Source organism: Sciurus vulgaris, assembly GCF_902686455.1.
Source record: "Sciurus vulgaris genome assembly, chromosome: 16".
NCBI classification, from domain to species: Eukaryota; Metazoa; Chordata; class Mammalia; order Rodentia; family Sciuridae; genus Sciurus; species Sciurus vulgaris.
The window spans coordinates 17839168-17862458 of NC_136477.1; the positions used below are offsets into that span (position 1 = coordinate 17839168).

Genomic DNA, 23291 nt, shown 5'->3' on the forward strand with positions numbered 1-23291 from the left:
CGGGGCGGGGCTGCGCGGAGTCCCGGCGGCGGCGGCGGCGGCGGCTGCGGACTCGCCAGTCCTAACGCCGGCGGGTCCCAGGCGCAACCGGATCCCGCCATGGAACAGCCCAGGAAGGCGGTGGTGGTGACCGGTATGCGGGCGGCAGCAGCCGGGGGCTGGTGGGCGGCCCCGGGGTGGCGGGCCGGACCGGGCAGGTGCTTCGAGGCGTCCCAGGCTGGGAAGATGTCATCGCCTGAGGGAGTCCAGCTCAGTTCGGGAGACCTAGAAAGTGGAGGAGGGGGCGCCTCTACGGTCCCGGGTTCGGGGGTCAGGACAAGCGGGACTTGCTGGGAGAGGGCCCGGGCAAGTGCCGCGTGTGGAGCAGCCCCTCGCCCCCGGCGTCCTTACTTAACCTCCGAGGACAGTGACCCTCCAGGGACCTACCTGCTTGTTCTGTCTGCCCAACCAGCCGGCGGGGCTGGACCCCGCCTTCCTGCCCCTCCCGAGACCGAGCCTGTCCCCACCCTCTTGCCCCAGGGGACAAAGGCTGACTTGCGGGCAGGAAGTGCCCCGTGACAAATGAACCTCCCACCGCTGCTCCCTAAGCCCTGAGTTAATGGGGGGCTGCTCCCCTCGGGCAGGAGCTGGTAGAGGTTCAAGGTTCGAGGTCGCCGGGCTCTCCCCTGGCTGTCCCAGGGACTGTCTTAGCCAAAACCTTTTCTGCCTGGATTGTTTGGGGTGAGCCAGGCCCCAGCTGTCACCGATTCTCTTGAAACCAACTGTTCCTCCTCGCTGAGACTCCACCTCGGGGCCAAATGGCCCGTCAACATCCTCCAGGCCCCAGAGTGTGTGTGTGTGGGGGGGGGCATTTTGACTTGCTCTCTAGAGAGGTTCAGGGGAAAATGGAATGAGAAGTTCCAACAGGTGTTTTGTGACCCAAGGAGGTTGGAGTAGGTCCTACTGTAAGTCCCAGGAAATTGGAGGAAGCCACTCACTCACCTGCCTAACAGGTGTGGAAGGGCCCTGCCCCTGGCTGCCACCGCCATCCTCTGCCTGGTTGTCCATTACTCTGGTCCTCACTGTGCAGGCACCAAGCTGGACGCTTTCTGTTCCGATTTTTGTCCGTGCTGTGCTGGAGAACCATCCCGGGCCTATGCCCGTCCATCACTGAACGCATCTCTAGCCCCAGCGCGTTTTCCTTCATGGGTTCTTGACACGTTCACAGTCTCCATTTTGTAGAAAGAGAAACTGAGGCTCACAGAGGTCACCCCATTTGTAAGCCACTGAGCTGGGACTCAAAGAATCTGTAGAAAGAGGGAGTCAGGAAGTCCCCACCTGAGCTGGCTGCCCGTACCTGCTGTTCCAGGGCACTGTGTCTCTCCTGTGATGTTGACATCATACGGGACCCCTTCCCAGCTGGCCCATGCCCTTAGAGACATTTAGCTTTGAGGCAGTATGACCCAGTGATTAGTAGCGGGGGGCGGAGGCTGGGAACCCCCTGGATGTGGGTCTGAATCCCAGCTCTTCCATCTTCTTGCAGTGTGACCCTGGGCACCTGGATTCACCGCTCTGTGCCTCAGTCCTGGCTCCTGTAAACCGGGGCCAGGCTATACCCTTGCCTACCAGGAGCTGCTAAGAGGCTGAATGCTAGATCATTTAGTACAGCCTCAAGTGACTTTTTTCTTTTTTAAAAAAATATATTTTTTAGTTGTAGATGGACACAATACCTATATTTGATTTATTTATTTTTATGTGGTGCTGAGGATCAAGCCAGGGCCTCACACGTGCTAGGCAAGCGCTATACCACTGAGCCACAATCCCAGCCCTCAAGCAACTTTCTTGATTGAGAAAGGGTCCCTGGGGTTGACCCCACAGAGAGAAGGGTGATGGGATGGTGTCTGGACAGGGTGGACTGGAAAGACAGTCATATCCCTGGAGGGCCATTCCTTATTCAGTGGTGACCCATGGAGTGTATCCAGTTGGAGGAGATGCTCACTACAGAACAGTGATAAAATAAATATAGGTTGGGTCAAGGATGATGAAAGAAATCGAGAAAGGAACAGGCCAGCTTTTTCTGGGTCCAAAGTAGGCCCCTAACCCCTGGCTGGCCATGAGACTCAAGTGGTGACGAAGACAGGACTCCTTGGCTTCGTTTGAAAGCAGACGGGTGGAGGAGGGGGACTCTGAAGGGCTACTGGGTCCTCCCTAGGCCCCCAGGCCTTTGCAGGTGGTGGCTGCTCCCCTCTGCTTCCTGCCTGGGGCAGACTGGGAGGGACTGCTCTGTGGGTAACACCTTGCTCTTACTACTTTTCAGGGTTCGGCCCTTTTGGGGAACACACTGTGAACGCCAGCTGGATTGCAGTCCAGGTAACTCAGATCCCGAGGGTAGGAGTCCGACTTGGAGCTGGGCTCCTCCAGAAATGCTTGGCACTGAAGAAAGTCTCCTTGGAAATATTGGAGGCTGATACACACACCTCACTGTCACCGCCATTGCTTACACTTCCTGAGCACTTGTGCCTTTTTGCACCTGGCACTCTCGAATTTTCCCGATTGTCCCTGCATGGTAGTTGCAGTTATTCTTCTGACCACTTTATGGATGTGGAAACTGAGGCCTGGGAAAGAGATCAAGGGAGTTATCTGAGGTCACACAACCAGGAAACGGGAGTGGCATGCTTCAGAAGCCCCCTCATGCTCTGGGGGGGGGGATCTCCAGATCTGGGCCCTGGGGGTTTGTGGCATGGACGTAAAGGTCACTTGTTTCCGGAGCACAGGTGCATAAGTGGGGTTGGCCCCCTCTTTACCTAAGAGGCATCCAAATAGGGAGTCTCCATCTCTTTGATGAAAATCATTTGTATTTACTCAAACTGGGACTGGTTGGTCTCCAGATGGCCAACCTGAGAAGCCCTGGTGTTTTGGTCAGGTGTCTGCAAGGTTTGGGAGACCAGATGGGGCTGTGGAGGGTGTCTTAAACTTGTAGGAGGGCACAATAACCCTTAGTGTCACCTCCCAGTACCTGGGGAAGGAAACAAATCTGCTCGTGGAGGCAGGGAAGCGGGTGTCTCTCCCGGTGTCCTGAGCAGGGTGCCAGCCTGCAGACTCTTCCTAGTTTGTGTGCCAGATGGAGCATTCGGAGGCAGGCTAGGGAACAATGAGTGGAGAGAAAGGGAGATGTTTCCTCCTCAGATAAATCAGCCCATTAGCTGCCTGATTTAAAGTATTCCATGCTTCTCACCCAGACTCCTGGATTTGGAGAAAAACCCAAATTGAAATCTCAGTGTACTGCTCCCCAGCTACCTCCTCCTCTATTTTATCACCTCCTACTCTAGACCTCAAAGTCCTGGCCGCTTCCCCCCTTCTTTTCCCACCCCACTTTGCAAGCAGGATGGAGGGCCAGGGTCCCGGGACCCTGCAGATGGGAGCGCGTCCGAGGCCCTTCTTGTGCACCCGCTCCCCGGAGCCCCAGACAAAAAGAAACAGCGTGTTTCTGAAGACTTGTGTGTCTGGCTTTGTACGAGTTTCAGACAGGAGCCTTCACGGGGCTGAGTGGACACAAAGCCGAGTGTCTGAATTCCTGGGCCCCAGACACTGCGATCTGCATCTAAATAGAAGAAAAATCAATTAAACAATCTTTGGAAATCCCTCTGAGCTTCGGGGCTCCTGGTGGAGGCTGGCAGCTTTTCATCGTGTGGCCCTGGGGAAAGACCCCTTTCTGCTTGGTTCCTCCTCTCTCCAGATCTGAACTTCCCGTTTTCTACTTTGTTCCTGATGTTTATGAAATAAGATCTCCACCATTCCCCGGATTCAAAGATGCTGATCGTCTTAGAGCTGGTTGTTTCCCTTTAAAAAAACAAACGGACTAGAGGCTATTGTCTATGTGATCAGCGATGTTTCATATATGTGCACCCCTGAGTCTGGACCAAGATCTAGAACATTCTGTCATTCTTCCATGTTTGCTTGAAGAAGCCCTCACCTGCCTTGGCGGTTGGGCACACCCAGGTATTAACTTCTCTGTGGGCTCGCTCGCTGCTTGGTGAGACCTGCCTCTTCTAGAACTTGGCAGCAGTAGTGATGCTATCGACCGTGGCTCTTCTGTGGCTGCTCAGGATCTGTTTCAGGGGTTACTTGCAGCTGCTGTGGGTTCTTTTCTGTTGCCCCCATGAAGGCAGATTTGACTGTTAAAAAGGTGTCACCTCAGATGAATGGTCCGATCTAGACCCCAAGAAAATATGCTTTAGGCTGTTCTTGTGTAAAGTGGAAGCAGCTGCAGGCAGGCAGCAGGGGACATCTGTCTCCTCCACCTGAAGGTGCCAGCTGCGGTGGCTTCTTTGAGGTCTAACTGCATTTTCAGAAGCCCAGTTGTCCCCGCCCCCGCAGGGACCTGTGGCAGGCTTGGCTCCCCTTCATTCTCTTTTCCTTTTCTCTTTCCCTCCTTCTCTGCGGACTCCATCTTTCTCTCTCTCTGCATCTTTTTCTGTCCGTTTCTCTGGTTCTCCTTTTTTCTCCTGTGGGGAGGACTGAACCCAGGGCTGAGCATGCTGTCCCCAGCTGCACCGCCAGCCCCTCCACCTCTGCTCCCTGCCCCTCCCCCGCTGCTTCTTTAACCAGCTCTTCCCCCAACCCCAGTCCTCCTCCTTCGGTCCCTGGGGTTTGGGGGGGCGGTGGAGGGGCTTGTGCCCCAGTAGAGAGTGAACTGTTTCCCACCAGCCTCGTATGGGAGGTGGCAGTTGCTGGGGGGCGAAGGCTCAGCTCCCCCTTTAATTTTTCCCCAGGTTGGTGGCCGTCCCCCAGTGCCATGCCCCCAGTGCTGGGGATGGAATCCAGGGGCTCTGCCACGGAGCTACAATTTTTTTTTTTTTGGGGGGGGACAGGATCTGAGTTGTCCAGCTGGCCCCAAACTCGTGATCCTCCTGCCTCAGCCTCCCCAGGGGCTGAGATTACACCCCGCCCCTCCCCCAGCTTCTTTTGCAGGAGGGACCCGACCCTTCGTGTGTCCCATCTCCCCTAGATCCTGGGTGAGGGGCTGGAGCACCAGGTGGTGCGGCTCTCTCTTCTTAGAGGCTCAGGTGGGTGTGGAGGGTCAGGGAGCCCCAGGCTCAGGGCTGTCTGCAGCATTCCCTGCCTGAGCGGGTCACAGAACGTGGTGACATCCCGGGACAATTACTGCCACAGTGAGTCTAGACAGACCTGCTAAGGATATTACCAGCGAACAAAGAGGGTCTTTGTCGTGGGGTCAAGGGAATCGGTCAGGCGCGGCCGCGCGGCGGGGTCTTGTCAGGTAGACGGGGCGGAGACAATGCCGCGTCTGGGGCTCCCGAGCCCAGGGCCTTTGACCGTGCGCCGGGCGCGGGCCACGCCCGCCGCGCTGCTGGAAGGGCTGTGGGACTTGGGGTGCGCGGCACCCCTCCTCCCCGGGAGACCCGCCCTGCCCTGTTGGGACAGGATGTGTCCACAGGCAAAGAACATGTCCAGACCTGGGCCACCCCCTTCCTCCACAGCGGCCGGCAACTCCAGACTCTTCCTCTGCCCGGGACCTTTTGAAAGTTGAGGAGTAATTCACATAAAACAAGGGCCTAGACCCAGAGCACTCCCACTCCCTCAGAACTTTCCCTCCCTGCCCCTGCCCTTGCCCATCACTCCTAGCCTGCCCCAGAGGAGTGTCATCCTGAGCAGGGCCACCAAATGTGACATTTTCACTGTAACTGAGTGCTGGGAGGGAACCCAGGACCTGCACATGCCAGGCAAGCGCTCTACCGCCGAGCCGAGTTCCCAGCCCTTTTATTTTTTATTTTGGACAGAGTCTCATTTAGTTGCTTAGGGCCTCACTAAGTTGAGGCTGGCCTTGAGTTTGCCATCCTCCTGCCTCAGCCTCCCACCTACTGGGATTGCAGGCGTGCATCCCCATAAGGCTTGATGGGGGTTTTCTTAGTTGAGATTTTCCCTCCTACTTGCAGGTGGCTATGTAGAGGTGGGATCCAGAGACCTGAGGAGCAAAGATTAGGCCAAGAAGATGACTCCCTCCCTGGCTTCTTTGACAGGCCACCCCATTTTCTATCTACCTTGAAGTGTGAATCAGGCAATTTGGTGCATGTCTGTAATCCCAGCAGCTCAGGAGGCTGAGGCAGGAAGATCGCAGGTTCAAAGCCAGCCTCAGCAATTTAGTGAGATTGTAAGCAACCTAGCAAGACCCTGTCTCAAAATTTTAAAAAATAAAAAGGGCTGGGGATGTGGCTCAGTGATTAAGTACCCTTGGGTTCAATCCCTGGTACCAAAGCAAAAAAAATTAATGTGGGCGAGGCCCCAGGTGCTTGGGAGACATCTCCCAGTGGGGACGACGTTTGTTTTGCAGTGGGCAGGTAGTCATGGGGCGGGTCGCGCTCACTTCCTAGAGGAAAGAGAGGCCAAGAGAGGGTCCGTAGGCATCACCTGCCACCCGGAGCTGGGCACCTGGCCTCGGCAGGTCACATGTCTGGTGGCCTCGGGAAGGTTCATAGAGCTGGCTACCTTCGTGTTACCTGCATCCGTGGTTCCTCCACCCACCCAGGTCGTTGGTGCCACTAAATTGAGTCGCCTGGGCTGGCTGGGCTTTCAGGTGGCCAGGCCCATGGGCAGCAGGCTTCATTAAGGGACAGATCTCCCACTGAAGCTCTGAAAGAGCAAAACAATTCTTTACTGTCCTCGGCCTGGGACACTAGCATGCTTCCTGTCACCAGGAAAGTCCCCCAGGGCCACAGAGAAGGCCGGGGAGGACAGGGTCACGGCTGGCAGGGTTCAGAGACTGGCGAGAACAAACCTGGTAGATGATTTACCTGTGCCTCTTGGTTGGTGGCTCATCAGGGACCTGGAGGAAAAGTCTTTGTTTGTTTCTTCTCTCTCTCTCTCTCTCTCTCTCTCTCTCTCTTTTAATCTTCAGTCTCTGTAGAGACTGTCAAAAATCGCCATTCTCTTTTTTTTTGCAAGTCAATAAAAGTTAAAACTATTTTCTGACTCTAATAAAAATCAGAGAAACATTCGTAAAATCGCCACCATGTCCTTCTTCCTAGCAGGACTGAAATCTCTGCGTGTCCCCTGGGCGCGGTGCCCCCAGTTCCTCGCGCCCTGAGGCCCCCTGGTGTTAATCTTCTATCACACTTGCTCTTTCTCTTTGAATAGAATTTTTCTGAGTCATGGAGGGGTCACTGCAGACGTGCCGCCCAGTGTCCCTAAGCGATTCATGGTGAACTTCCTAAAACGGTCCCGCGTGATGATCAGAATGCGACTTCCCGAGCGTCCGTCCACTTCTGTCACCTGCAGGCTTCATTCAGATCTTGCCACTGTCCTACGAGTACCCCTTACAGGGAGAGAACCTTCCGGGTCACGCGCTCTCATCCCTCATCCCCTCTCTAATCTGCCATCTGCACACCCGCTCAGTCTTCCCTGCCGTCTCGGGGTGTGGACACGCTTGGGGGCTTTGTAGACTCCCTGCAGGCAGGTTTGTCGCTGTGTCCTCATGCTTAGACTTGGGCAGGGATTCCACAGGGGCTGCGCCATGACCTTGGTGAGTCCTATCAGGAGGTACCAGGTGTGACCATGTCTCATCCCTGGTGCCTTGACCTTGACCTCTTACTTGAGGTGGGGTGGGCTGGATTTCTCCCTGTTGCCCTTTGTGACTGCAGGGTATCCCGTGACACAGCTGGGCACTCCTGAAATCCCAGGAGGCTGAGGCAGGAGGATGGCAAGTTTTAGGCCAGGTTGAACAGGAAAAAAATTTAAAAATTACTTGGTATCTAAGGAGTAACATGAAAAATCTTTTTTTTTTTTTTTTTTTGCTGGGGGAGGGGAAAGGGGAAGTGCTATAAAGTAATTTTTAAATATACGTGAAAAGAACATGTGCACATATATGCCGTATGCAGGGCAAATATAAAATTAGGTGGTTATGTGTTTCATATAATGTGTTTTAGGAAAAAATCTCACTAGCGCATCAAGTCCAGTATTCTTGGACATTGTCACTTGGCACAGGCTCTCTGTCTGTTTTTATTTATTTTGCGGTGCTGGGCTTGGAACCCAGAGCCTTGTGCATGTTGGGCAGGTGCTGTACCACTAAGCTCCCCCAGCCCAAGGCTAAATTTATTTAAGGAAAAAAAAATCAAGTGTGAGTTTAAGAAACACGCTGAGCCCAGCCCTGTAGCTTGGCTGCCCTTTAGGCGCCTGGCCCCAGGGTAGAGGAAGGAGTCTCCTAACTTGGCTCACATTTGATTGAAAATGAAAAGTTCTCGCAGCCCCGCTCCCCACACAAGTCACAGGTCCCGTGTAGAGGGACTGAGGAAAGCCTGGGTAGGCGGCTTCGCACATCTGGCCCTTCTTGGCCAGGCTGCTGTGCATTTGAAATTCCTGCGACGTGGGGGGCGGGGCGGTGTGGAAGCTCGTGTTGACTCTCCAGGTTTTAGATTTCCCTTTGGGATTCAGTAAAAAGGGCAAGGCAAGGAATTCCAGAATGTTCTAAAGGCTTGAAAATGGGAACCGGATAGTTCCCAGCCTCTAAGACAGGAAGAATGCAGTTGTAGAGTCGGATTCTGAGTCTCTAAGCAGTAGACTTGAGGGTGCGAGGAACAGTGTGGAGCTGCGGGGAACAGCACGGGGTGGGAGGAATAGCCTGGAGTGTGGGGAGCGGCACGTACTGTGGGGAGCAGGTTGGGACACGAGAGCAGCATGGGGGGCAGGCAGTGTGCTCAGAACCTAGACTCCAAAAGCAGGAATCCAGGGGCAGCCAGCTGTCCTGCCGTCCTGAGGCCCCGTGCTGCTGGCACCGAAGCAGATCCTGTTGCTGTGTGTTCTCAGGAGCCTTTCAAACATAAGGCCACCCCCTTCTGCTTTTTTCTTTCCTTTTGTTTAATTGTGATAAAATTTCTTAGTGTTAAGAGACAGGGCCTCGCAGTTGCTGAGACTGGCTTTGAACTCCCTATCCTCCTGCCTCAGCCTCCGGAGCCTGGGAGATGACAGGCATGCGCCACCACACCAGGCCCCGCTTCTCTTCGATCCTGATTTGTCCTGATTTTAAAAGCAGCACCTGTCACCTGGGACTCAAGACATGACTTTGAGCTCATAGAGGGGAAGGGCAGGCAGCAGTGTGGCCGTGCCCAGCGGGGGTGGTTGGACTTCCGGATTTTGTGAAACACTGCATGGTTCACAGCCCCAGGTACACAGGAGGCTGCAGCCAGAGGATCACAGTTTCAAGACCAACCTGGGTACCATAGGGGCACCCCATCCCAATATAAAATAAAGGGCTGGGGATATGGCTCGGTGGTAGTCTCCCGCAAAAAGGAGGAGGAGGAGGAGTCCAAAACCTATCACGTTTCTGCAGACAGCCCACTCTGTGCCTCCTCCCTGCTCTGTTCCCTCACTGTCCAGAAGGTGGCGACCTCTCCCCGTTTATTCCTGGAATTCCTCCAGGTGACTTCAGAGAAACGACAGTCTCCCTGTGTTTCCCAGACTGGCCTTAACCTTGCAAACTTTCTGCCTCAGCCTCCCAAGTAGCTGGAAATACAGGCGTCCACCATGGCTCACATTTGATTGATCCATTGGTCAATTGATTTTGAGGTACTGGGGACTGAACTCAGGGGCACTCGACCACTGAGCCACATCCCCAGCCCTATTTTGTATTTATTTAGAGACAGGGTCTCACTGAATTGCTTTGCCTCACTTTTGCTGAGGTTGTCTTTGGATTGACATCCTCCTGCCTCAGCCTCCTAAGCTGCTGGGATTACAGGTGTGCACCATTGTGCCCAGCTAAATAAATACTAATCTTGCAGGACAGTGATGCCTCGTCTTGGTATTTGTGCCTCACACATGGGTGTGAGAAATTTGCACACATACACTTACTGCAGCATGGCATACAATTGAGGAAAAGTGGAAGTCACTTAAATGTTCCAGCACAAGAAAATGGTTAAATCATGAGAGCCAGTTTCTCAGGTGGAATATTATACAGCAGAGAATGTAGAAATGTAGACGGATCTCTGAAACAGACTGCACAGTGGAGAAAATACAGTTTCTGAAGTTTATAATCGATGTAAAAATAAATAAGTGCCCCTTATTTGCGGTTTTACTTTTCCTTGAATTCAGTTACCCACTGTCAATCATGGCCCAAAAATATTAAATTGGAAATTCTAGAAATAGACAATCCATAAGTTATAAGGTGTATACTATTCTGAGTAATTTTTTTGTTTGTTGCAGTTCTGGGATTGAACCCAGGGCCTTGTGCTTGTGAGGCAAGCACTCTACCAACTGAGCTAGATCCCCAGCCCCTATTCTGAGTAGTTTGATGGAATCTTTTGTTGTTCTACTAGATCCCACCTGGGATGTGATCATATTTTTTGTCCCGTGTATCCACACTGTATATGCTGTCTGCCCATTGGTCATTGTAGCCATCTCAGTTAGGAGATGAATGGTGGCAGTATCGCAGTGCTTGTGGACCCTCCTTTGGTTTGTCTGTCTGTTTTGTTTTGCTGGGGGCTGTGCCCTCATGGACTTCACAGTGTTCTCAGAGCATAAGAGCAGTGATGCTGGAAATTCAGCTGTGCCGTAAAGAAGCAGTACGGTGCTGCCTTGAAGTGAAAAGGTGAATGCTCTCTACGTCATAAGTAAAGAAAAAATCAGATAGTGAAGCTGGGCGTGCTGGCACATGCCTGTAATCCCAGCAGCTCAGGAGGCTGAGGCCGGAGGATCGCGAAAGCCAGCCTCAGCAACGTAGCGAGGTCCTAAGCAACTTGGCAAGACCCTGTCTCTAAAAAATAACAAAATAGGCCTGGGATGTGGCTCAGTGGTCGAGTACCCCTGAGTTCAATCCCTGGTACCCTCCCTGCCTGCAAAAAAAATGAGATGTTGAGGTTACTGTGATCTATGTGAAGAATGATTTTTCTGCCCATTAAATTATAAAGAAGGAAGAAGAAACTCATGCTAGTTTTGCTGCAAAAGTCACAGTCACAGTGTGTGCTAAGTGCTGAGTTAAAATAGGGAAGGAGGCCAAGAGTAGTGGCACATGCCAGTGATACTAGCTACTTGGGAGGCTGAGGCAGGAGGATCACAAATTTCAGGCCAGCCTGGGCAACTTAGTGAGACCCTGTCTCAAAATAAAATAAAAACAGTCTGGGGGTGTGGCTCAGCGGTGGAGCTTGCCTAGTATGTGCCAGGCCCTGCGTTCTGTCCTTGGCCTAGCGGGGGAAAAATGGAAAAGGAATACAGTGCTTAGTTAAGATGTAACTGGGTGCTATCTGAGATTTCAGCATCCACTGGGGGCCCTGGAATGTGTCCTCATAGATAAGGGGGATGCCCATGCTGTGTGATTAACTAGGTAGTTGTGTGTGAGATAGAGAAGAGCCTGCAAGGATGTGCACTGTTGGCATTTACCACAAATCCCCGTGGAGGCTGAGGCGGGAGGATCACGAGTTTAAAGCCAGCCTCAGCAAAAGTGAGGTGCTAAGCAACTCAGTGAGACCCTGTCTCTAAATAAAATACAGAATAGGGCTGGTGAGTGCCCCTGAGTTCAATCCCCAGTAACCTCCCCCACCCATAAAGGAGTATTTACCCCTGAAGTATGGAGATGGGGCACAGGATAGGGTGGGGGTGAGAGGACCTCACCATCTGTCAGACTTTTAAGGAATTTGGTAACTGTCTTAATGTCCTTATCTCCTGACTCCACCATCTGAATCATTTCTCAACCTGTTTCTATCAATTGATTTTTCTCCTCCTTTTGGGAGGTTTTCTGTTTGTTTTTTATACCAGGGATTGAGCCCAGGGGCGCTTAACCCCTGAGCCACACCCTAGCTCTTTTTATGTTTTATTTTGAGACAGGGCCTCGCTAAGTTGCTGAGGCTAGCTTTGAATTCATGATCCTCCTGCCTCAGCCTCCCAAACCACTGCGATAGCAGGCGTGCGTGGGCTGGAGATCTTTTTCAGCTCATTTGCGTGCCGAGTGAGTTTTGATTTGATGCCAGACATTGTGAACCCTTCCTTGCCACATGCTGGATACTTTTGGATTTCCTGTAAATACCTGTGAGCTTCTTTCTGGAGTAAGCTGTCACTTGGAAGCAGTGCCATCCTTTTCAGGCTTGTGAGGCAGGACCAGAGCAGCCTCTATTCCTGGGCTACTGTGTCCTCCCCCCGCCCCCTTCCGTAAGAGGTCTTTTCACTCCGGCTGGTACAGATGCAAAGTCCAGTGGTCTCTCAGCTTTGGAGGGTGGATTCCAAGATCAGCCCTGGTTAGGATACCGAAACCCATGAGTGTTCCAGGTGCCTTCTATTAAACGGGGTCACATTTCCATGGAACCCACCCACATCCTCCTGTAAACTAAATTATCTCTAGATGGCAGGATACTGTTAGCTTTCTGTCACTAGAGCAAATACCTGAGATCATCTGCTTCTAAAGGGAAAAGGTTTACTTTGGCTCCCAGTTCTGGAGGTTTCTGCCCAGGATGATGTAACCCCTGCCCTGGGGTCTTGGTGAGACAGCACAGGAGCAGAGCTCTGGCTGGAGAGCTGCTCAGTCATCATGACCATGACCAGGGCGGAAGAGGAGGAGCCCCGCCCACTCCCCAGGCCACGCCCCCAATGACCTGAAGACCTCTCTCGCAGCCCCGCCTCTTAAAGGTTCTGCTAGCCCCCAATAGCACGAGCCTTTTTATTTATTTTTTTTTGTTGCAGGAGTTGAGTCCAGCGGTGCTTCACCACTGGGCCCCATCCCCAGCTCTTTTTGTGTTTTATTTAGAGACGGGGTCTCGCTGAGTTGCTCAGGTCCTCACTGAGTTGCTGAGGCTGGCTTTGAACTCGCGATCCTGCTGCCTCAGCCTCCAGAGCCCCTGGGATGACAGGTGTGGGATTGCAGGGGGCACCAGGGCGCCCAGCTAGCACTAAGGTTTTACTACACAGGCCTTTGGGGGACAGTTTTCCAAACCGTAGCGGATGCCTAACACAAGGTAGGTAGGTATCGTACTGCGTTGTCTCGGGAGGCGTGACAATAAAGGCTCCGTGTCGGGCTCCGACGCGGCGGAGGGAGACCTGCTCTGGAGCGGGGGCTCTGCAGTTGGGGGGGCCCATGGATCTGGAAGCCGAGTCTGTGCGGGGCCAGTCTTGTGAGGCCGTCCCCTCTGCTCCTCCCGGGTGGTCTGCCCCTCACATCTGCACACCCTCAGAACTCCCCGGCCCTCCGCCACGCTCCCTTTCTCCACCTCTCTCTGCTCCAGGGCTCCGCCCTGAAACCACAGTCTCCTGACCCTTTTGGAATATAATCACCACCTTTTCCATTAGTAACTGAAAACTATTAATTTTTATATCGTGTCTCTTTTCTTCTAGTTGTTGCAGACAAGACGGCTAATCTGATTGCTGTATTTCAACCAGAGTGGCTTTGTTTTCTTCTTGACTTGTAGGGGAGGAAACCCCGGGCCTCATGCATACCAAGTGCATGCATGACCCCTGAGCTCCCCCAGTCCTTTCTTAAAGGAAGCACATTCATATGCTAAAATAATAAGCTGAGCTGGCTTGTATTTAGGCACCTGCCCTTCACTTTTGTTATTTTGTTCCCCTTATGCAGTGGCACTACTATTAACCACACAGATGGGAGCACCGAGGCACAGAGAGAGTGGGTCACTTGTCCGGGTCACCCAGCCAGTGAGTAGGGGGAGGAAGGAACGAAGTCGGTCATCTACTCTGGAGCCGATGCTCCTCATTCCTACCCTCTGCCAACCTTGCAGTGAAGAAGTATTTCTTTTCTTTTTCCTTTTTAAAAATTGAGGTGAGATTCACATAACATAAAATGAGTCATCATTTTGGGGTTTGGGGCATAACTTAGTATCCAAGAATGTCTAGCATGTGTGACCCTGATTCAGTCCCAGCACCGCAAAACAACAAGTCAGTAGTGTACCATGCAGTGGCACTTGGTGCATTCATCTTATAACCATCACCTTATCTTTTCCAGAACATTCCATCACCCAATCCCTGAGAGCAGTCCCTCCCTATTCCCACCCCCTAGCCCTTGGCAGCCACCAATCTGGCGTCTGTTCTGCACGTTTCTGTGAATGGACTTGGACACACTGTGTCCTTTGCTGACTGGCCTCTTTACTCAGGGTGGCTCTGGAGGTTCATCTAGCTCCGTTCCTTTTCATGGATGAATACTGTTCCACCAGGTGACCAGGCCACATGTGGTTTATCTTCTCTGTTGACGGTGTTTGGGTTGTTTCTACCATCTGACAAATGGGAATGGTCAGGCGCTCCCTTTAGATGTGGCAAAGGATGAGAAGGGGAATGAGGTCCCAGCCAGCCCTGCTTCCAGCTGAGGTAGGTAGGTTCCCTCAGGAGGTTTGGGGACATGCCCAGGGCCACATTGTTCTGTTGCTGTCAGTCCAAGCTTGGGCCACTGGGTTCCTCAGCCGGCATTCACAAGTACCTGCTGTGGGACAGTGACTTACATGCGACTGAGAGAGTGGCAAGGGCCGAGCATCAGGAAGGGCTTCTCAGGAGGCGGGGCGGGAAGCTGAGAGGTGCCCATAGCCGGGGCAGGAGAGAGGCAGGGCCGGCAGATGGGCCCCCTGCAGCCGAGGGACGGTCCTGCCAGGAGGGCCCTGTGGCCGCAGGGTGTAGAAGCCAAGCAGGCTGCGGGGAGATGGCACCCGGGCCACCGTGGGGAGTTCAGTTTAGTCTTGGACAAGGCTGGAGCCACACGAGGCTCGAGGCTCGAGCAGGGAAATGTGTTATTTAACTCATTTAACTCAGTGTTGTTATTACCATTATTTTGCTCGGTGCCGGGACGAACCGGCCTCCAGCGTGCTGCCCTGTGGCGCTCCGCCGCCCCGCCGGTGCGCAGTGATTCTGGATCCCGCCAGGCCCGCTGCCAGGCAAAGGGTTAGGGCTGTCGTTGGTGGAGACGGTCAAGTCTAGGTCTCCAAATCTGTTCGCCAAAGGAAACTTGGATGTACCTAAAAATCCTCTAGGGAAAGGTCTTCTGTCAGTCTGCGTGGCAAGCGTCCTGCCCGGAGCGCGCAGCATGCGGAAGCTGGGGAAGGTCCCCAACTCTGCGGCTTTTGCACAGTGGGGGTGGTGTTAGCCAGCACTAAAAAAAAAAACAAAAAAACAAAAAAAGAAAAAAAAAAAAAGAGATGGTGGGCCCTTTAAGGGGAGGGGCCTAGTGGGGAGTAATTAGGCCACCCAGGACACTCCCTTCAAAGGAGTCCCGGCAGTTTCATGGGACCCCGGTTAGTTCTCCGGAGGGGATTGTTAGATAGCGGGGAGCTGGTGCCAGGCTGGTGGCACAGGCCTGTCGTACCTGCTACCAAGGCAGGAGGATCTCAAGTTCAAGTCCAGCCTGGGCAACTTAGTGCGCCCTGGTCTCAAAATAACAAATATAAAGGGCTGAGGATGGAGCTTGGTGGTAGAGCAACCCAGGATTTCAGCCCCACTCCTGCCATCTGGTGTCCTGCTTTGCCTTGCAGCCTCCCTTCTACCACCAAGACCTACACCAGAGCTCAGCCAAAGCCCAGCCAGGCCCTTGAACCTCCAGAACAGTGAGCTAAATAACCCCCTTTCTTTATAAAGTACCCTGGCCTCAGGCATTTTGTTATAGTAACAGAAAATGAACTAATCCAGACCTTCTCTGGGCTACTGATCCCCTGTCATGGCTCTGGGTGGTGGCAGCAAGCCCAGATCCCAGTCAGCCCTGCCATCATGGGGATCTACGGGGCACCGTGTGGCTAAGCTGGTGCAAAGGGGTGAGGCAGGCTCCATGCAGCTATCAGGATGTCACCATTGCAGGCAGCTGTGGTGTGGCAGGAATGAGGATCAGGATTTGGTGGTGTGAGAAGCAGTACTGTCAGTGAGGAGCAAGCTTGCAGGCTGGCGTGCACCGTGCCTGCTTCATCTCATGATCCGCACACTCTTTTTTGTTCTGAGTCAGAGTCTTGACAAGTTGCTTGGAGTCTCACTAAGTTGCTGAGGCTGACCTTGAACTTGAGATCCTCCTGCCTCAGCCTCCCCAGTCGTTGGCATGTACACTGTGCCTGGTGATCCCATGACCTTTCCATCTCATGCCTGTGATGGTTGGAAGCTCCCTGAAGAGTTGACTCCATCTGTAAACATAGACTGTGAGCTTGCTCCATATCAGGCACCAAGTCTAAAACTAATTTTTATCACATACCGCGAAGCGGGACAGGGGATGTAGCCCAGGGGCAGAGCCCTGCCTAGCCTATGCAGGTGAAGCCCTGGGTTCCATTCCCAAGGCCAAAACAACAACAACAACAATAACAAAATGAATATTAGTAATGGCAGCCAACATTATTGAACTCTTAAAATGTGCCTGGCATTGCTTGGAACTGTGTCCATTGGCCTGTTTAATTCTTAACTCCCCTGCAAGGGAAGGCCTTTGTCACCCCTGTTTTCCAGACATGGAAACGTCAGAGAGGTGGAGTGACTTGCCTGAGGTCACGCAGGCAGAGTTCCAACCCAGGAGCCTGGCTCCGGAGACAGTCATGCCACCTTCCATGGAGATGTGGAGGGACAGTGGAGGAGCCACTGGGGAGACAGAACACGCCTCTGCCTGATCCCCAGGATGGCCTGTGTCCTGAGGACAAGTGAGCTTGTCCCCAGGGGGCACACTGTCCCTGCCTCTGGCAAGTACCGCAAGCCTCTCTCTGTTCTCTCTCCAGGAGCTGGAGAAGCTGGGTCTGGGCGACAGTGTGGACCTGCACGTGTACGAGATCCCCGTGGAGTACCGGACGGTGCAGAGGCTCATTCCCGCCCTGTGGGAGAAGCACAGTCCCCAGGTGAGGCGGGCGCGCTCCCTCAGAACTCCACACACCCCGACGCTGTGTGCCGCCTTCTCCATCCCATGACCAGTGCCAGAGCCTCGTCCTCAAAAGGGACAGGCTTTTCTGGGTTTCTTTGAGGGAGGAGTGCTCTTGCTTGGGACCTCACAGAGCCTGGTTCTGTCCCTCTGGATGTCTGTCTGTCTCCAGCAGTGGTTGCAAGAGACTTTCAGGAGCGACGGGGGACGTGCCGCTCAGTGGTAGAGCACTTGCCTGGCATGTGCAGGCCCTGGTTCCACCCCTAGTCCTGCAAAAACAAACAGGCCGAGTGAGGTGGGAGTCACCTGTAATCCCAGCCACTCAGGAGGCTGAGGCAGGAGGATCACAAGTTCGAGACCAGCCTCAGCAACTTAACAAAACCCTATCTTAAAATAAATAATAAAAGGGCTGCAGATGTGGCTCAGTGGTTAAGCGCCCCAGGGTTCAATACCCAGTACCAAAAAATAAAAGTAAATGGGTGGGTAGACAGACCGTCAAAACACATCTCTACATAATTTGAAAAGTGCGTGTGCTTCAGGGATGGTTCGATCCGTGTGCTCCCGCGGTGCTGTCTGCATTCTCTGGGCCGCTCGGCTTGGCTCTGCTTTGCTCTGGAAAGACCCTCCCGGTGGCCACGGCTGCTGGACCTCCCACTTGGGCCACTCAACGGAGTAACATTTCCTGCAGTCATTTTCCCCAAGGTCCGTGGTTGGTCCTCATTGGCCAGCTGGGGTCACGTGCTGGCCCTGAACCAATCACTGTGGTGGGGGGAGAAGGACAACTGATTTATAGAGCCTCGGCCCCAGTCCCGCAGCAGCAGACGGTGGCCCCAGCTCCTCCCGACCTCTTCGAGCGGGGAAGGGGTTGGGGTGGCCTTGGCTAGACGTGGGGGGAAGGAAGGCCAGTCTGACGGCAGCCCTGTCCTCACATCGCAGGGAGCCCAAGGGGTCAGGAGCCTAAGCCCACCGGGGAGCTTGCCTGGCGGGTGTTGCTGAGAAGCCAGGGCCTCGGCCAGCCGTCTTCCCAGCTGCACTCCTTCGGGGCTCCAGCGCTGCCAGGAGCTCTTCTTTTTTAAAAAATTTAATTTAATTTGATTATTGTTATTTTATATATATATATATATATCCCCCCAATGTCGGATGGAAGCCAGGGCGTCCCAAAAGCTGGGCCAGTGCTCTCCCATGGAGCCACACTTCCAGCCCCTTTTATTTTTTATTTCCAGACTGGGCCTTAAGTGATGGAGGCGGACCTTGAACTTGCAGTCCTCCTGCATCAGCCTCCAGGTCTTGGGATTGCAGGTGTGGCCACCGTGCCTGGCAGGACTCCCCCTCTCCAAGGAGGCCCCTTCTCTGATCTCAGTGTGGTTGGCCTTGGCTTAGAGAGGGGGACCCGGGAGCTTAGTGAGACTGGAGGGAGGTTCTCTAGCTGCTTTCTCCTGTCGTTCCGTTTGTGTGATCTTATCTTGGTCCAGTTTATCAAAGAAAAAGCAAACTACTGTCCCGCGTTCCTGTGCTGTGTAACTTGGGGCATGTTTTAGAGCGCAGGGGTCAGGTGATTGTGTCACTGTGCAGACATCCTAGAGTGCACCTAGGTGCCCTAGGGGTGAGCCCCCCCCCCCCCGTTTTGATTTCAGTTTGTTTGTGCTGGGAATGGAGCCACTTGCCTGTCACTGAGCCACACCCCCAGCCTCAAGATGAAAACTTGCCTGGACGTTTTACCATCTTCTGTGCCCCGGTTCCCATACCTGGTGTACCTTTTATACAAACAACACAATTCAAACATACATCTTGCCCAGTAGGCACTTTTGGCCATGGGTAGCTAGCTACCAGAGGAAAGCAAGTTCTTCAGCCCAAACTTATTTCATGAATTATTTATTTCATTTTATTCTTTTCAGCCTAAATTTTATTTTTTGTGGCACTGGGGATTGAACAGGGGTGCTGTGCCTCTGAGCTGCATCCCTGGCCCGGTTTTATTTTATTAAGACAGGGTCTCTCTAAGTTGCTGAGACTGGCCTCCAATTTGTGATCCTCTGGCCTCAGCCTCCTGAGTCTCTGGGCCACACTGAGGCATTACCAGCTTCATGCTGGGAATGTTTGGCAATCTGTGTTCTCTTCTTGTTGGGCATTCTAGTTGTTTCTGGGCTTTTTCTTACTTTTGTTTGGTTTGGGGTTTGGGGGATTTTTTTTGAGGTGGCACCCCAGATTTGAATCTCACTTTTCTATAACCCAGATTCATGCATAAAACAAAGTTATTTATAAAGAGAAAGTGACCATCTTCCTTGCATCCTGGATAACTTTTAGGCTAGGTTTCTGGAAGCTATACCTTGCCTTTTGCACTTGGCAACGTGTCTTGAAGATCATTCCATTTAAAACTGCCTTGGGCCAAAATGCTGCATAATAGTTCACCGTCTGTTTATCAACCCCTCACTCATGGCTAATTAGTTGTTTCTAATATTTGACTGTAATGACACAAAAAGCAGCAGTGACGTCCTCGAGTGTTCATTGCTGTGCGCCTTTTGCTTGGCGACCCTTTCTTCGAGAGTGACTGTCAGGTCTATTCCAGCAGCAAGAAGTCAGGAACCGCGTAGCCCAGACAGAACCCGGGGAGGCTGTGGCTCCCCTCTGGTCCGGGCGCCCGCGGCCCTGGCCAGGCTGTGCTAAGCCCTACCCATCTGTCTGCAGCTGGTGGTGCATGTGGGGGTATCGGGCATGGCGACCACGGTCACACTGGAGAAGTGTGGACACAACACGGGTTATAAGGGCCTGGACAACTGCCGCTTCTGTCCCGGCTCTCAGTGCTGCGTGGAGGACGGGCCGGAGAGCATCGACTCCATCATCGACATGGACGCTGTGTGCAAGAGGGTCACCACGCTGGGGCTGGATGTGACAGTGACCATCTCGCAGGACGCTGGCAGGTAGGGCGCCGGGTGCCTGGTGGCGGGGGCGAGAAGGGGTTTCCCTCGGCTGGCCGAGGCTGGTACTAGCAGGCCACGTCTGTTGACTGTGGCCTTTGGGGACAGAGCACTTAATGCCTAGGAAGCCCAGAACTGGTCGGTCCCCTGGGCTGCAGACCTCTGAACAGCGCTGCGGGTCTGGTGCGCGTCCTTGGCATCATTCCCTGGGCAGCACAGGACAAGGACGATCCCATGGAGTCTCCACCGTGTCAGATAGTCTACGTCATCTAGAGAGGATTGAAAGGCCGCGGGAAGATGTGTGTGATATGCGTGTGAATGGTTATCCATGGGGGCCTGGAGCCGTGTCCCCGGGCGCCCTCAGGGACAGCTGGTTTAGGATTTCATCTAAGGGCTGGGGACATAGAGTGCCTGCCTCGCAAGCACCAGGCCCTGGGTTCAGTCCCCAGCACCCTCACATGGCTGGAGTCACATCCATGCATTCCCCCGGGAAATCGCTTCCCCGATTTCCATCGCTCCGCAGTGGGGTCTCCATTTCCCCAGTCTTCGGCACTCCTTGTGAACGACTTCGTGGTATTCCTCTGTGCAGGGGACCCAGCATCTCTCAAGCCACCTCCCCTTAGCAGACATGTGGGTTGCTGTCAGTTTTTCTGCCTTTTTACACAACAGTGACGGTCCTTGTGTCTGCTCTCCTGGACCCTTGTGCAGAGGTGTCCCAAGAGAAGATTCTCAAACCAGGAAATGCTCGGTTGGAAAGTCTATGATTATAACGTCCCTCGCTGCCCAGTCACCTTCCCCTAGGGACAGGCAGCTCTCATTCCCACCAGCACCGTCCCGCTCTGCCTGCTGGCCACTCGGGCACCAAAATGGGCAGCTAGAGGGTTTTCCACTTCGGCGGCGTTGGGGGCGAGGAGGTGGGCTCCCGTTTTGCGGCTTCCTGCGCGGCTGGGGCGGGTCCCGCGGTCGCGAGGCTCTGCTGCTCCGTGTGCTGACAGGCTGCCCTGGTTTGCTCCCCCCACGCCCGTGGGTAGATACCTGTGTGACTTCACCTACTACACCTCCCTGTACCAGAGCCATGGCCGCTCGGCCTTCGTCCACGTGCCCCCGCTGGGCAAGCCGTACAACGCCGACCAGCTAGGCAGGGCGCTGCGGGCCATCATCGAGGAGATGCTGGGCGTCCTGGAGCAGTCAGAGGACAAGATCGACTGCTGCCACCAACACTGAGAGCCACTCAGGCCTTCCACGACCTTGGCCCGCTGGGGACCCCAGGAGGGACATCTGCCCTGGGCCTGGGGAGAGACAAGCTGCCAGCACACCGAGCACCAATCTGAGCGGGTCTGGCTGGCCACCTTACACCCCTGCTCCGCGGAAGCTCCCATGGCCTCCACGAACGGGCTGAGCAACTTCTCCTGTCCCCTGTGCATTTGGGGACCAGCTGCCCTCAGGAGGTCAGTCAGTGGACAGGTTTCCAGAGAGTCTGGGTCGGGCGCACCGTGTTCTGTGGCCTGGCCTGGGCCACAGGTTCACCCGCTTTCCCTGAGTCTGGGGGAAGGAACTCGAGTTTCACTGCTCCAGACTGGTTCTTCTCAAAGTCAAGGCTCGTGAAGACTCGGCCCAAAACTGTGTCCCCAGAGCGTGGGTGTCCCCAGACGGGGCTGCCTTGAGATGTGGCTGGTTTTCTGTTCTCTTTTTTCTCTCTCATGTGTTAGTTTGGAGCACAGAGTAATTTATATTCCCTTTGTTAAACGGTGGCTTAGCCAGGGACCCAAGTGTCTTCTCTTCTTCCTGGGGTGTGGCCCACTTTGGCCTCCTGCCCCCCAAACTGGACTGAAGACTCCGTACCTTTGTTTCAGAGACTGCCTTACTCCACAGAGTGGGCCCATGGCCAGGCCATGGTACAGCCACGGAGTCCTGGTCCCTTGACCCTGGAGCTGTGTACTGTCCTTGGGGACCTCCAGCACCCCTGGGAAAGCAGCTCTGGGCTGCTTGTGACTTAAATATGCCACGTGTCGCAGCCTCGGAAGCCTCCCTGGGCACCTGGGGCCCGAGGCCTGGAGCTGGAGCCTGGCATGTCCCGGCATGCTCAGGCAGACCCTGGCAGGCCCTGCGGGTTCCAGGCGAATGGCTCTTGGAGCCTTGCCCGGGACTCGGGAGTCAGTCTGCACCTTGCCCCGTGCCGACTTTGAACTTGCTGGGCGGGTGGGCAGCACCTCTCAGGAGGTGGCTGAACTCAGCTCCACCCTGACTCCCGCCCGCCAGGAGAGAGCACCAACCCGCAGCAGTGCCACGCGGGAGGAAGATGCGCATGGGGACCGTTTCCTTTTCTCTTTGGGGAGGAAGATGGCTTTCCGTTTCCCTGGGAGGGACTCTGCTGGCCTCCCGGGTCTTCTCCACCCGAGGTGGTGGGTTGGGTCTCTTCAGCTCACTTCCCGTCCCTCCATCCCCAGGCCAGGTGGCGCCTGGGCCCTCTGGTTGCCTGGGACCTGGTAGCTGGGCTTGGTCAAGTGTGTCCCCTGGCAAGCGAGTCGCTCGGTCGTGGGACACGGGGTCTGCGCTGGGCAGCGGGCTGGACTGGCTGGCAGGTTAAGCCATCGGTCCCTGCTGCCTCCATGCCCATCCTCCCCCTTCGGGGCACTGTCCCCCAAGCCCCCAGCCCGAGCGCTCGGTCTCAGAGAGCCGGAGGGTGAGATGTCACCACGTGCGCCCGGCCAGCTCTGCTAGCGGAAACTGGGGCACTTCCAAGTGTGGGGACTGGGACGAGGGGCTCCCCAGGGTCTCCCTCAAACCAGCTCCAGGCTCAGGTCTGTCTGTCCCCAGAGACCCTAGCGCGACAGGGTGGGAGGGGGCCGTCTGGGCTTAGCTGGCCCCCTGCACCCCCTCGGTGCTGTCCCTGGGCTCCAGGTCCTGTGGGGCCCAGTCCCTAGAAATGCTGCCCCGTGGGTGGCGTCCTCACGGAGCTGGGCTGGTCTCCTGTACTCAGCCGTTGAAGGGCACCCACGTCCCGCCTCCTCCTTTCCTCCCAGGTTGATTGTTTAGCCTTTTCATTGGGGGAACTCATTCCCTGGTTGTCTTGTCCCTGTGTGAGAAGGGAGGACCGGGTCACCCTGACACTTGGCCCCCTCGTCTTCAGACTGAGGTGGGAGCTGGCACAGTCTGTAAAGTGGGGCTCATGGTGGAGAGTCAGGCTGGGGACGTGGCAGGCAGGCTGGTGGGAGGAGGGAAGTGACGCTGGGTGGGTCTTGTGGGACGCAGCAGGGGGCCCCTGGGGGTGCTGAGGAAGGGGACCTGATCCTGAGTGGCCTTGGCCCATGACGGCTCCTCCCTCAAAGATGCCAGCCCGTGTTCCTCTGCGCCTTCCACCGGCCCCTGGGGACCTGGAGAGGAGGTCGGTGCGTGTGCAGGGGATGTAGCTTGAGAAAGAAGGAAGAGGGCGGGCGGGAGGGGAGATGGGCGAAGGGACGGGAAGTGGACTGGTGGGCTGAGCTGGGTGCCACCTGGCTGACCTGCCATGTCAAGCACTGGAGCACTCACTCAAGGTCCCTGAGGACACTCAGGCCGGCCTGGCGGGGTGGTGGGTGTGCTGAGTCACGATTTCCCGT

General features: G+C 54.7%; 1 protein-coding gene across 3 annotated transcripts; it reads left to right on the forward strand.

Annotated features, from left to right (window-relative positions):
* Window positions 1–22275, forward strand: PGPEP1 (pyroglutamyl-peptidase I). 3 transcript variants are annotated; one of them, XM_079115008.1, is made up of 5 exons: window positions 1–133; window positions 2297–2349; window positions 16644–16760; window positions 19463–19695; window positions 20724–22275. In XM_079115008.1, exons 1-5 carry the CDS (start codon window positions 100–102, stop codon window positions 20914–20916), a joined length of 630 nt encoding a protein of 209 aa, XP_078971134.1. In that variant the 5' UTR covers window positions 1–99; the 3' UTR covers window positions 20917–22275. The 3 variants fall into 3 exon arrangements, with proteins under 3 accessions (XP_078971134.1, XP_078971136.1, XP_078971135.1); XM_079115010.1 differs by having other exon boundaries at window positions 19577–19695; XM_079115009.1 differs by lacking the exon at window positions 1–133 and adding an exon at window positions 14133–14283.
* The last annotated feature ends 1016 nt before the right edge of the window (window positions 22276–23291 follow it).